Source organism: Sinocyclocheilus rhinocerous, unplaced genomic scaffold, assembly GCF_001515625.1.
Source record: "Sinocyclocheilus rhinocerous isolate Xijiao unplaced genomic scaffold, SAMN03320098_v1.1 scaffold1202, whole genome shotgun sequence".
NCBI lineage: Eukaryota > Metazoa > Chordata > Actinopteri > Cypriniformes > Cyprinidae > Sinocyclocheilus > Sinocyclocheilus rhinocerous.
Genome location: NW_015657483.1, coordinates 509,190 through 521,322, shown reverse-complemented (window position 1 = coordinate 521,322; position 12,133 = coordinate 509,190). Strand labels below are relative to the sequence as shown.

General features: G+C 38.8%; 1 protein-coding gene across 1 annotated transcript in view; it reads left to right on the top strand.

Annotated features, from left to right (window-relative positions):
* Positions 1–9,967, top strand: part of LOC107721023 (zinc finger protein Helios-like) — a 29,259-nt gene extending 19,292 nt beyond the window's left edge. Inside the window, exons 6-8 of the mRNA XM_016528876.1 lie at positions 1,191–1,328; positions 2,013–2,141; positions 7,167–9,967. Coding sequence (XP_016384362.1) covers positions 1,191–1,328; positions 2,013–2,141; positions 7,167–7,894 — 995 coding nt within the window. The 3' untranslated portion in view covers positions 7,895–9,967. The remainder of the gene's footprint in view (positions 1–1,190; positions 1,329–2,012; positions 2,142–7,166) is intronic.
* Positions 9,968–12,133: the final 2,166 nt, after the last annotated feature.

The following is a 12,133-nucleotide window of genomic DNA, read 5'->3' as shown; positions in this document are numbered from 1 at the left end:
ATTTTTAAAATTGGCACACTTTACAGGTAATCCCACAGGCTTGCTAGTAACAGGTGTGAATTTTCATTATTTTCTCACGTGCAGTAAGAGACTGACTGGTTAACTATGTTCATATTTTTTCTGTTGCTGTAATCCATCCTTTCCCACAAAAGTGACAGGGCCTCTGTTGTTTGACATGCGTTCTACATGTGAAAGGTCACTTCACAGCATCTCAGTCAGTAGCTGTGTCACTTTCACTGTTTGCTTCAGACTGAAAGCACTATGGCGCTTTGAAGAGGGTTACCGAAAAGTGTAGGGGGTATTTTTTAAATTGGCACACTTTACAGGTAATCCCACAGGCTTGCTAGTAACAGGTGTGAATTTTCATTATTTTCTCACGTGCAGTAAGAGACTGACTGGTTAACTATGTTCATACAGTATGACTCAATTCACTAGGCTGTTTTGTTTCACTGCCACACTCTTTATGAATAATTCTGAAAGTCCCTTTTACCAGAGGATTGACCACAGAGCTAAAAGCAGCCCCTCTCTCAAATTCAATTAGGTTTTTAGCTGACATAACAGAACAGTGCAGACGTAACGGTGGTCTATGTTCCGATTTGATACTGATGAGTGAATGAGAAAAACATGACAGATAAATGAATGACTCAACCAATTGATGAATGAAGCTCGGAATGAATCGATGAACGAACCGTTCCATTAGCTTTTGGAAAACTCACATCTGTTTCTGGAGGCTAAGCATCGTCCTCCTCCTACTCTCCTCTGCCCACGACGGAAGGACAAGGTGCTTGTTCCTTTTGCATCTTTCTTGGGAGGTTCTATCCCGCATTATCGCCCTTGCACTGACCTAATCTTAGTGGAACTGACTGTGAATCACTTCACACCTTATCCGGCTGAGGAGAAACACTCACTCCGTTTCTGTTTATTGTTCAAAGAGACTTTCCAAGTCATGACTTGTGGTGCCAATAACAGATGGATGATGATAAAACAAATACAAATCGAATACTACTACTCTCATATGTAATTCTATGGAGCTAACCCCCTCACCATGTTGTAGTGGTTGCATCATCGCGAAAATCTGTGCCCACCTTCTCGCTTACTTAGTTGGAGACCAAAACTCATTTGTGTGAGCGGTCTGAATGAGTTATTTTACATCGTAATACTTATTTTGCTACTCTTTGATGTCTTTTTAGTGGGCAAACCACACAAGTGTAACTACTGTGGGCGGAGCTACAAGCAGCGCACGTCATTGGAGGAGCACAAAGAACGGTGTCATAATTACTTGCAGAGCGTCGGCATGAACTCCGCCTCCAATCCTGGCCTGTATCCAGGTGAGTGGCTCATGACTTCATTGAGAATGTAAGATGATGGTTTTCCGCCTCATTGATCTAATGTTATTGTGAATGATTGTGAAAACGTTTCGGTGACACAACGGTGTTCCACAAGCTGGTATGTTTCTTGGAATAAAAACAATATTAGTTACTAACATAGAATTACTTCACGTAACATTTGTGGGGTACATTTTGTTGAGACCAAGTGGTCAAGGTTTTGCTGGTTAGCGTGGTTAGCCCCTGTCTTATCTATGTTGTTTTATATATGTATCTATAACGGTGTTGGATGACACAATGGTGTTCCACAAGCTGGTATGTTTCTTGGAAACAAAAAAAAAAAAAAACATGAATTACTAACATCGATTTGCTACATTGAACATATATGGGGTACGTTTTGTTGACACCAAGGGGTTTTGCTGGTTAGCATGGTAAGCCTCTATTGGTAGATGGTCCGAACCACACCATCTGACAGCAAGAAGCTTCTTTATCCATTGAAACTCATTCAAAATTATCATTCTAGCTAAAATCAGTGTTGTCTTGACAAATTAGACTCATAACATTTACGGCTCAAAACAATCTGGCTGTGAAACTTTGAGATGAATGGGAATGCTAGCAAATAGTTTTCTCAAGGTATTATGGACCAGCTTTGTTGATATGCTGAACTGTTTTATTGTTTTTTACCAGGGGAGGTACCAAAGGAGCAGAGGCCGCTGGAGTCTGCTGGGATGGCGGCTTTCGACCGGCCTCCTGTAATTGAAAGACTGCAGGGGAATGTGGGTAAACGGAAGAGCACCACGCCACAGAAGTTTGTGGGTAAGTGTCACCTCAGCAGTAAATGTGGTTGAATCTACTGTATGCAACAAACTGATCTTCAAAGTTCTAGCGGTGCCAATGAATGTAGGCAGGTCACATTGTGCAAGAAACATTTTCAACCTCACACATAAAGTCCCTGTATGTGCATAATGCAAAATGGATATGCTCTCTGCATTGTTTTAAATCAGGTAACGGCACATTCACAGCCAAAAATATGTTTAAAATGCTGAAAGAAAGCTTGTCTAAAGCACATGTATCTGATTATAACTTTTCCATCATTTAATCATCATTTCATAAATTATTTCCACCATAATCATTACAAATGTACAAAAAACTATTTTTAGTAATAAATAAAAGTACCTTCTACTTTCTTTAGGAGCAACGGTAATTGTGTCAGGCAAATATGGTGGGGTTTTGTGAATTAGGCATAAGCTATAATAGGTCTATTTGAGAAAGTAAGTGTATTTGTGCTTATAAATAAAGACAATGACTTATTTAAATACAGCACAGTACTATTTCAGAGTATTTAGCGCCTGGTTAAACTGGATTGCCGGTGGTTAGTGAGTAACATGCAGGTTTTGGAGCTGAAATACCACATGCAACCGTTTAGTGAACGCTGAGTTTCCACATGAAGGAACAGAGAGCAGAACTCACATTTAAAAAAAATAAAGAGATAGTTAAATTGTAATGGAAGATCTCTTAAGAGAGATAAAAATGTATGCACAGTAGCACGACTTTATCAGAGACAAACATTATTTGAAATTAAACTCATTACATGCGTTGTAATGACAATATCTGCGGAAATCAAACTAAGTATTAAAGTGAAAGAGAGAGAGAGAGAAAAAAAGGTTTGAGTAGGAGTTGTTGTTTTTTTTTAATTCTGTGGTTTTTGCACACCTGTAACTTTGCCATTGCTTTTACTGACTACGCCAGAGCAGTTTACCGCATCCATATTATGCAGGGGTTAAATGTTCTCACTTCAGTCTCCAAACGGGGCTTTCCATCATTAATGCAACACAAACATAGTAACAGCATTTTAAATCCACTTTTTGCAGTAAATTGCAAGGTTAGTCTCTTTTTCAATCATGATGGAAAGTACTTTGGGGCTGTTCCTAATGTATCTTTTATTGCATTGTCTGTTAAGGTGAGAAAATGGTTCGCTATTCGTACCCCGAGCTGAGCTATGAGATGGGCCCTAAGTATGAGAAGGAAGCTGAGATGATGCATGCCCAATTGATGGACCACTCCATTAGTAATGCGATCAACTACTTGGGCTCCGACTCCTTGAGGCCTATGGTCCATCACCCATCCCTCTCCATGGCTGAAGTGCTGCCTATGGTGAACCCGCTCTTCCATCCGATGTACCCGCTTGGCCCACGCATGGACCGTCCCAGCAGTCGAGAGGCTCCTCCGTTGCCCCACCCGAACCCAGAGTTCCCACACCCAACCAATGGCGCGATCCCCTTGCTCAGGCCCAAGAATCCTCAATCGGCCCGAGACGGGTCCCCGTGCAACAGTGGACAGGATTCGGCCGATTCGGTTTTTTATTTTTCTATAAATAAAATAAAGTATTTTATTTTATATTATTTATATTTATTTTAAAATAATATTGTAAAATATTTAGTTTATTTTTTATTTTTATGAATAAAATACAGTTTATAAATTATTTTATATAATTATTATTTTATATAACACTATTGTATTTTAATATTTTAACATTTAAAAAATATATATATTTTGTTCTATTTTTAAATTAGAGCTTAGTTACACTAAACAATTTCAACCCACTGAATCTGAAACTTCAGTGAATTAATTGGTTTATGATACATTGTATTCCAGGCGGACAGAAGCTATTTTTTTCTGTTGGTGTAATCCATCCTTTCCCACAAAAGTGACAGGGCCTCTGTTGTTTGACATGCGTTCTACATGTGAAAGGTCACTTCACAGCATCTCAGTCAGTAGCTGTGTCACTTTCACTGTTTGCTTCAGACTGAAAGCACTATGGCGCTTTGAAGAGGGTTACCGAAAAGTGTAGGGGGTATTTTTAAAATTGGCACACTTTACAGGTAATCCCACAGGCTTGCTAGTAACAGGTGTGAATTTTCATTATTTTCTCACGTGCAGTAAGAGACTGACTGGTTAACTATGTTCATACAGTATGACTCAATTCACTAGGCTGTTTTGTTTCACTGCCGCGCTCTTTATGAATAATTCTGAAAGTCCCTTTTACCAGAGGATTGACCACAGAGCTAAAAGCAGCCCCTCTCTCAAATTCAATTAGGTTTTTAGCTGACATAACAGAACAGTGCAGACGTAACGGTGGTCTATGTTCCGATTTGATACTGATGAGTGAATGAGAAAAACATGACAGATAAATGAATGACTCAACCAATTGATGAATGAAGCTCGGAATGAATCGATGAACGAACCGTTCCATTAGCTTTTGGAAAACTCACATCTGTTTCTGGAGGCTAAGCATCGTCCTCCTCCTACTCTCCTCTGCCCACGACGGAAGGACAAGGTGCTTGTTCCTTTTGCATCTTTCTTGGGAGGTTCTATCCCGCATTATCGCCCTTGCACTGACCTAATCTTAGTGAAACTGACTGTGAATCACTTCACACCTTATCTGGCTGAGGAGAAACACTCACTCCATTTCTGTTTATTGTTCAAAGAGACTTTCCAAGTCATGACTTGTGGTGCCAATAACAGATGGATGATGATAAAACAAATACAAATCGAATACTACTACTCTCATATGTAATTCTATGGAGCTAACCCCCTCACCATGTTGTAGTGGTTGCATCATCGCGAAAATCTGTGCCCACCTTCTCGCTTACTTAGTTGGAGACCAAAACTCATTTGTGTGAGCGGTCTGAATGAGTTATTTTACATCGTAATACTTATTTTGCTACTCTTTGATGTCTTTTTAGTGGGCAAACCACACAAGTGTAACTACTGTGGGCGGAGCTACAAGCAGCGCACGTCATTGGAGGAGCACAAAGAACGGTGTCATAATTACTTGCAGAGCGTCGGCATGAACTCCGCCTCCAATCCTGGCCTGTATCCAGGTGAGTGGCTCATGACTTCATTGAGAATGTAAGATGATGGTTTTCCGCCTCATTGATCTAATGTTATTGTGAATGATTGTGAAAACGTTTCGGTGACACAACGGTGTTCCACAAGCTGGTATGTTTCTTGGAATAAAAACAATATTAGTTACTAACATAGAATTACTTCACGTAACATTTGTGGGGTACATTTTGTTGAGACCAAGTGGTCAAGGTTTTGCTGGTTAGCGTGGTTAGCCCCTGTCTTATCTATGTTGTTTTATATATGTATCTATAACGGTGTTGGATGACACAATGGTGTTCCACAAGCTGGTATGTTTCTTGGAAACAAAAAAAAAAAAAAACATGAATTACTAACATCGATTTGCTACATTGAACATATATGGGGTACGTTTTGTTGACACCAAGGGGTTTTGCTGGTTAGCATGGTAAGCCTCTATTGGTAGATGGTCCGAACCACACCATCTGACAGCAAGAAGCTTCTTTATCCATTGAAACTCATTCAAAATTATCATTCTAGCTAAAATCAGTGTTGTCTTGACAAATTAGACTCATAACATTTACGGCTCAAAACAATCTGGCTGTGAAACTTTGAGATGAATGGGAATGCTAGCAAATAGTTTTCTCAAGGTATTATGGACCAGCTTTGTTGATATGCTGAACTGTTTTATTGTTTTTTACCAGGGGAGGTACCAAAGGAGCAGAGGCCGCTGGAGTCTGCTGGGATGGCGGCTTTCGACCGGCCTCCTGTAATTGAAAGACTGCAGGGGAATGTGGGTAAACGGAAGAGCACCACGCCACAGAAGTTTGTGGGTAAGTGTCACCTCAGCAGTAAATGTGGTTGAATCTACTGTATGCAACAAACTGATCTTCAAAGTTCTAGCGGTGCCAATGAATGTAGGCAGGTCACATTGTGCAAGAAACATTTTCAACCTCACACATAAAGTCCCTGTATGTGCATAATGCAAAATGGATATGCTCTCTGCATTGTTTTAAATCAGGTAACGGCACATTCACAGCCAAAAATATGTTTAAAATGCTGAAAGAAAGCTTGTCTAAAGCACATGTATCTGATTATAACTTTTCCATCATTTAATCATCATTTCATAAATTATTTCCACCATAATCATTACAAATGTACAAAAAACTATTTTTAGTAATAAATAAAAGTACCTTCTACTTTCTTTAGGAGCAACGGTAATTGTGTCAGGCAAATATGGTGGGGTTTTGTGAATTAGGCATAAGCTATAATAGGTCTATTTGAGAAAGTAAGTGTATTTGTGCTTATAAATAAAGACAATGACTTATTTAAATACAGCACAGTACTATTTCAGAGTATTTAGCGCCTGGTTAAACTGGATTGCCGGTGGTTAGTGAGTAACATGCAGGTTTTGGAGCTGAAATACCACATGCAACCGTTTAGTGAACGCTGAGTTTCCACATGAAGGAACAGAGAGCAGAACTCACATTTAAAAAAAATAAAGAGATAGTTAAATTGTAATGGAAGATCTCTTAAGAGAGATAAAAATGTATGCACAGTAGCACGACTTTATCAGAGACAAACATTATTTGAAATGAAACTCATTACATGCGTTGTAATGACAATATCTGCGGAAATCAAACTAAGTATTAAAGTGAAAGAGAGAGAGAGAGAAAAAAAGGTTTGAGTAGGAGTTGTTGTTTTTTTTTAATTCTGTGGTTTTTGCACACCTGTAACTTTGCCATTGCTTTTACTGACTACGCCAGAGCAGTTTACCGCATCCATATTATGCAGGGGTTAAATGTTCTCACTTCAGTCTCCAAACGGGGCTTTCCATCATTAATGCAACACAAACATAGTAACAGCATTTTAAATCCACTTTTTGCAGTAAATTGCAAGGTTAGTCTCTTTTTCAATCATGATGGAAAGTACTTTGGGGCTGTTCCTAATGTATCTTTTATTGCATTGTCTGTTAAGGTGAGAAAATGGTTCGCTATTCGTACCCCGAGCTGAGCTATGAGATGGGCCCTAAGTATGAGAAGGAAGCTGAGATGATGCATGCCCAATTGATGGACCACTCCATTAGTAATGCGATCAACTACTTGGGCTCCGACTCCTTGAGGCCTATGGTCCATCACCCATCCCTCTCCATGGCTGAAGTGCTGCCTATGGTGAACCCGCTCTTCCATCCGATGTACCCGCTTGGCCCACGCATGGACCGTCCCAGCAGTCGAGAGGCTCCTCCGTTGCCCCACCCGAACCCAGAGTTCCCACACCCAACCAATGGCGCGATCCCCTTGCTCAGGCCCAAGAATCCTCAATCGGCCCGAGACGGGTCCCCGTGCAACAGTGGACAGGATTCGGCCGATTCGGCACGGAGCAGCCCCCGGGACAAGCTCAGCGGCACCGGGCCCAGGACAAGATCCAACCCGGGGTTTGGCCGGGCAGAGGAAGGCAGGGCGATTGATGCCGGCCGCGTCGCCGCCAGGGACAGCATCCGCGTCTTCAGCCGCGAAGGCCAGGAGCTGAGGGTGTTCCAGTGCGAACACTGCCGCATCCTGTTCCTGGACCACGTCATGTACACCATCCACATGGGTTGCCACGGTTACAGAGACCCACTCGAGTGCAACATCTGTGGCCACTGCAGCAAAGATCGCTACGAGTTCTCCTCTCACATCGTCCGCGGAGAACACACCTTTCGTTAAGAATCCCACGCATTCTCGCAGTCAGTTTACTGCAAACGGCATCAGTTTACTGACGAAGCATTACGTGAGCACCAATCGGCAGATATATGAAGGTTTGGGTCCAATAGAAAGTTTTCATTTTGGAGCTGTTTGAAGATTTTTGTTCTGGGTGAGGGGATGAATTTGTTTATGTTGTGAATGTTTCGTTTTAAAGTTATTTTTCATTTTTTCACCCCACACAGTTTATTGTTGTATATGTGCTGAAACTTCCAACAGAGCAGCTAAATGTTATCTAAAGTTGTGAAGTTCTTTCTCTTTTTTTGTCATCTGTATTACCTCGATGCATGCTGTCATTCTTGTTTCATGGACCTTGATCAATATTACAGGTAAACCGAGCAAGCAGAGGACCACTGGAGAACTAGACCGCTTAGTTTTGCATACAAAAAAAAGACTTTAATTCATAGCTTCTTGCTGCTGTGGCTTCTTAGTGCCTTGCTGATGTTTTGAACGATTTTGTGTTTTATATCGTTTTAGCATCTTTTCTCATGACTCGCTCGCTTTCGATTAAGTTCCGGGGCGTATGAGCTTGCTAATGTCCTCATATCGGTGCTATTCAAGTTTCACAAAAGCAGTCCTGTAGGGTGGCACAAATCTTTCGGACACATTTTAATGAAGTGTTGATGACAATCCCCCATGTGTCTCGTGGATTTTAACAGGAGACAGTGATACTTTTGCCATGCTAAGGACCGATGAGTTTTCCACGCTGTGTTTTGCTGCTGTTGCACACTTACTATCATCTCTTGCGTTCTTATGCACTTCGCTGAAAACAGCACTGCAACATGCCTTGATAAACCTGTTTTTGCACTATTAGCTTGAGGCCTTGGGTGAAAATATGCTATTTCCATGCTATTGATAAAGCGAACAAAGGTCAGTGTGCAGTTTAGCTAGTATATTGTCATCTGTGATTCAACAGGGAACAAGTCTGTACCTATATTACCATGCTTTAATAACAGGGTTGCCATATTTAGATTGAAATCTGTTAATTTCATTCAGCCTTAAGACCAAATGCCTCATTATTAATGCCTCATTAAATCAAACTCCTCTCACTGTCTTGAGTGTTACAGCACAAACTCAAAAAAGAGTTTAGATTTATTTTCTTTTTCAGTCAACAAATGTAGTTTTCTTGGCCCCACACATGGACCTATGTATTTGTTATTGAGCTTTCTAAGAGCTGAGATCTGAAATATGCACATATATGCACTGCATATGCATTTTTGGTTTGACTCTAGTTAGCTAATACATTTTATCATTTTTTGGGACACAGAGAAAACAATAAATAACCGTTGCACAGTGATAATTGACAAAAGAATCTGCCTGGTAACAGAACAAGGCAGATCTTTTAATAAAACGACAGCTTTTTATAGATGTTAGAAGACTGTCGTCGAGATTTCATCGCTAACTGCACAAGAGCTTTAGAAGATAAAACGCGGTTTATTAATCAGACAATGTTTAACCCCCTCTAACCCTTAACAGTTTTCCCATACTTGATGCAGAGACTTATTTCTCATTGTTTTCAGAGCATTGAAATCGGTCGTAAAAATGTAGACAGTTTTGAATGTTCACGTAGCCGTTTATTCTCCCTTCCTGTTTCTCTTCCCTTCTTTCATTCTTTTTTCTGTATTCAATGTTGTTGAATATTTACATCAAGCATTCTGTAGCACAACCATAAATCCAGCTTTAATCGATGTGTATGGCTTAAAGTGTACAACCGCAGCCTTCACGACGTTCAGAACCTCCCTTGCACATTTGTTGGGCTTTTATGTCAGCGCTAAAAGAGCCTTACATCACTATCAGACTTTGTTGTACCTATTGTTTTTTAAAGCTTTGCTTTTGTCTTTTCTGCTTTGAGAAAAACTGTGAATATGCCCTTTAAACGTTATGAGGAAAAAGACTTAAAAGGCACAACATCACTGATAGAAATGCATTCATATTGTTTGAACATGTCATTGTATTGTTCTTTAAAATATAGCTTTGCCTTTTTACACCTCCATAAAATGTCACAAATCTCTCACACACACACACACACACACCACCTAAAACATATTGAAGAATTTTATTCGTTCTTGTGAAGCATGAAAATCTTTTGGCATTTTAGATTTTTTATTTTTTTTGGATTGGTGTCACATGCAGGCATGATATTGAATGTGCTCCACAATTCCAGGGCATTTTATAGAATTATTGTCAAAGCTTATTGTATATTAGACATTGTTTTTTTCTCTCCAAAAAAGGAACAAGGTGAAGGAAACATTGATGGAAGACTATGTTTACAACCCGAATGAACAAGAGCACATGAGCAAAACGTGTTCTTACGATGAGTCCACACTTTTGGGAGTGGAGAGTACTTGAAATGACAAGAAAGGCACTCTAGAGTCAGGTTTCACTTTTTACCTTAAAGTGTATGGGACTGCTATTTTCTCATCTGTGTAAATATATATTTTTTGGTGAGAGAAAGGTGTTTTTTAACTGTTCTTATCTAACTGTGGACCTTACAAACAGTAATACAAGGGATTGCAGTGTATTTTTATATAAATGAATAAATGGATGAATTATATGCAGTATATTTTGGTAAAAATGTTGAAAGGGGGTTATCTTTTGCTGTGTGTCGGTTCGCTTTTTGGGGGTTTTCTCAGGTACAGTGTTGTCAAAAATCTTCTTATAAGGCATTTGTATGGAACTGTTGGAGAGATTTGAATTAATATTGAATTGTTTAGTACTATTTTACTTGAAATCCAAAGTCAGATATTCAAATAAATATAAATAAATATATATATTTACATTTTTAAAGATAGAAATCATATAAGTAAGACCAAGGTTTACTGATGTAAAACTCTTTCTAAGATTGACTTTTGTAACCTTGGCATCTTTAAGGAAAGTGTGTCATTCTATGTTGGTTTTTAAAGCATGGGCTTTTCTGCATTAAATACTGTCATCATCTGAACCTGTTGCTGTTTGTTCCACTCGTTTCCTTCTTATTTTCACACAGAACTGTTTTCACATGGTTGTGTGGTGTTTATACTTTTGCTTGTGTGAATCTCTCGATCTTGTACTGAGAATAGATATGTGGTCTTATATAGAATGAGCCCCCCCCTTGTGGTTTTAGTAAAAGGCCATCTCTTTTCTTTCCACTGCCCCTCTCTGTTTGCAAATATGCTCAGGAAAAAACAGCAAGAGTCTGATAATACTATTACTGGGTGATAAAGAAAGCAGTAATTACTTTAATTTGGATTACTAATTTTAATGTAATATACACTACCATTCAAAAGTTTGAAGATTTTTTAAAGGAATTAATACTTTAATTCATTTGTATTAATTTTCCACATAAATATTAAGCAGCACTTACTGTTTTCAACATTGATAATAATAAATGTTTTTTTGTGCACCAAATCAGCATATTAGAATGATTTCTGAAGGATCATGTGACACTGAAGACTGAAGTAGGCTAATGGCTGCTAAAAATTCAACTTTGTCATCACATGGATAAATTACAGTTTAAGATATAATTCAATATATCACCGTTATTTTAAATAGTATTTTACAGTATTGTTTTTATTGTGTGTTTGATCAAATAAATGGATCCTTGGTGAGCATAAAAGGCTTCTTTCAAAATATTAAAATAAATAAATAAAATGTTAGCAACCCCAAACTTTGAACCGTAGTATGTGTATTTCCAATGGGTACTGTGTTACAATAAATAATATATAATAATATTAAATAATGTAAGTAATAGAAATCAGTAAGTTATTAATTTATTACTGCAAAATAAATCTATATTTCTTTAAGTGCTAACAAAATAGATACATTAGAAATGAGTTTGATTAAAGGTACAGATGTAGTTGATTTAGATATATATGGATCAATTAGTTTTGTCATTTTTTACTGATTCATTTATAAATTAAGGGGTCATATGAAGTTGCTAAAAAGAACATTATTTTGTGTATTTGGTGTAATGCAATGTGTTTATGCGGTTTAAGGCTAAAAAAACACATTATTTTCCACATACTGTACATTATTGTTTCTCCTCTATGCCCCGCCTTTCTGAAACGCTTCGATTTTTACAAAGCTCATCGATCTGAAAAGCGAGGTGTGTTCTGATTGGCCAGCTGTCCAGTGCGTTGTGATTGGCCGAATAACTCAAGCATGTGACGGAAATGTTACGCCCCTTACCATATTGTGATGCCGTGTCCCGCCGCGATGAGACAA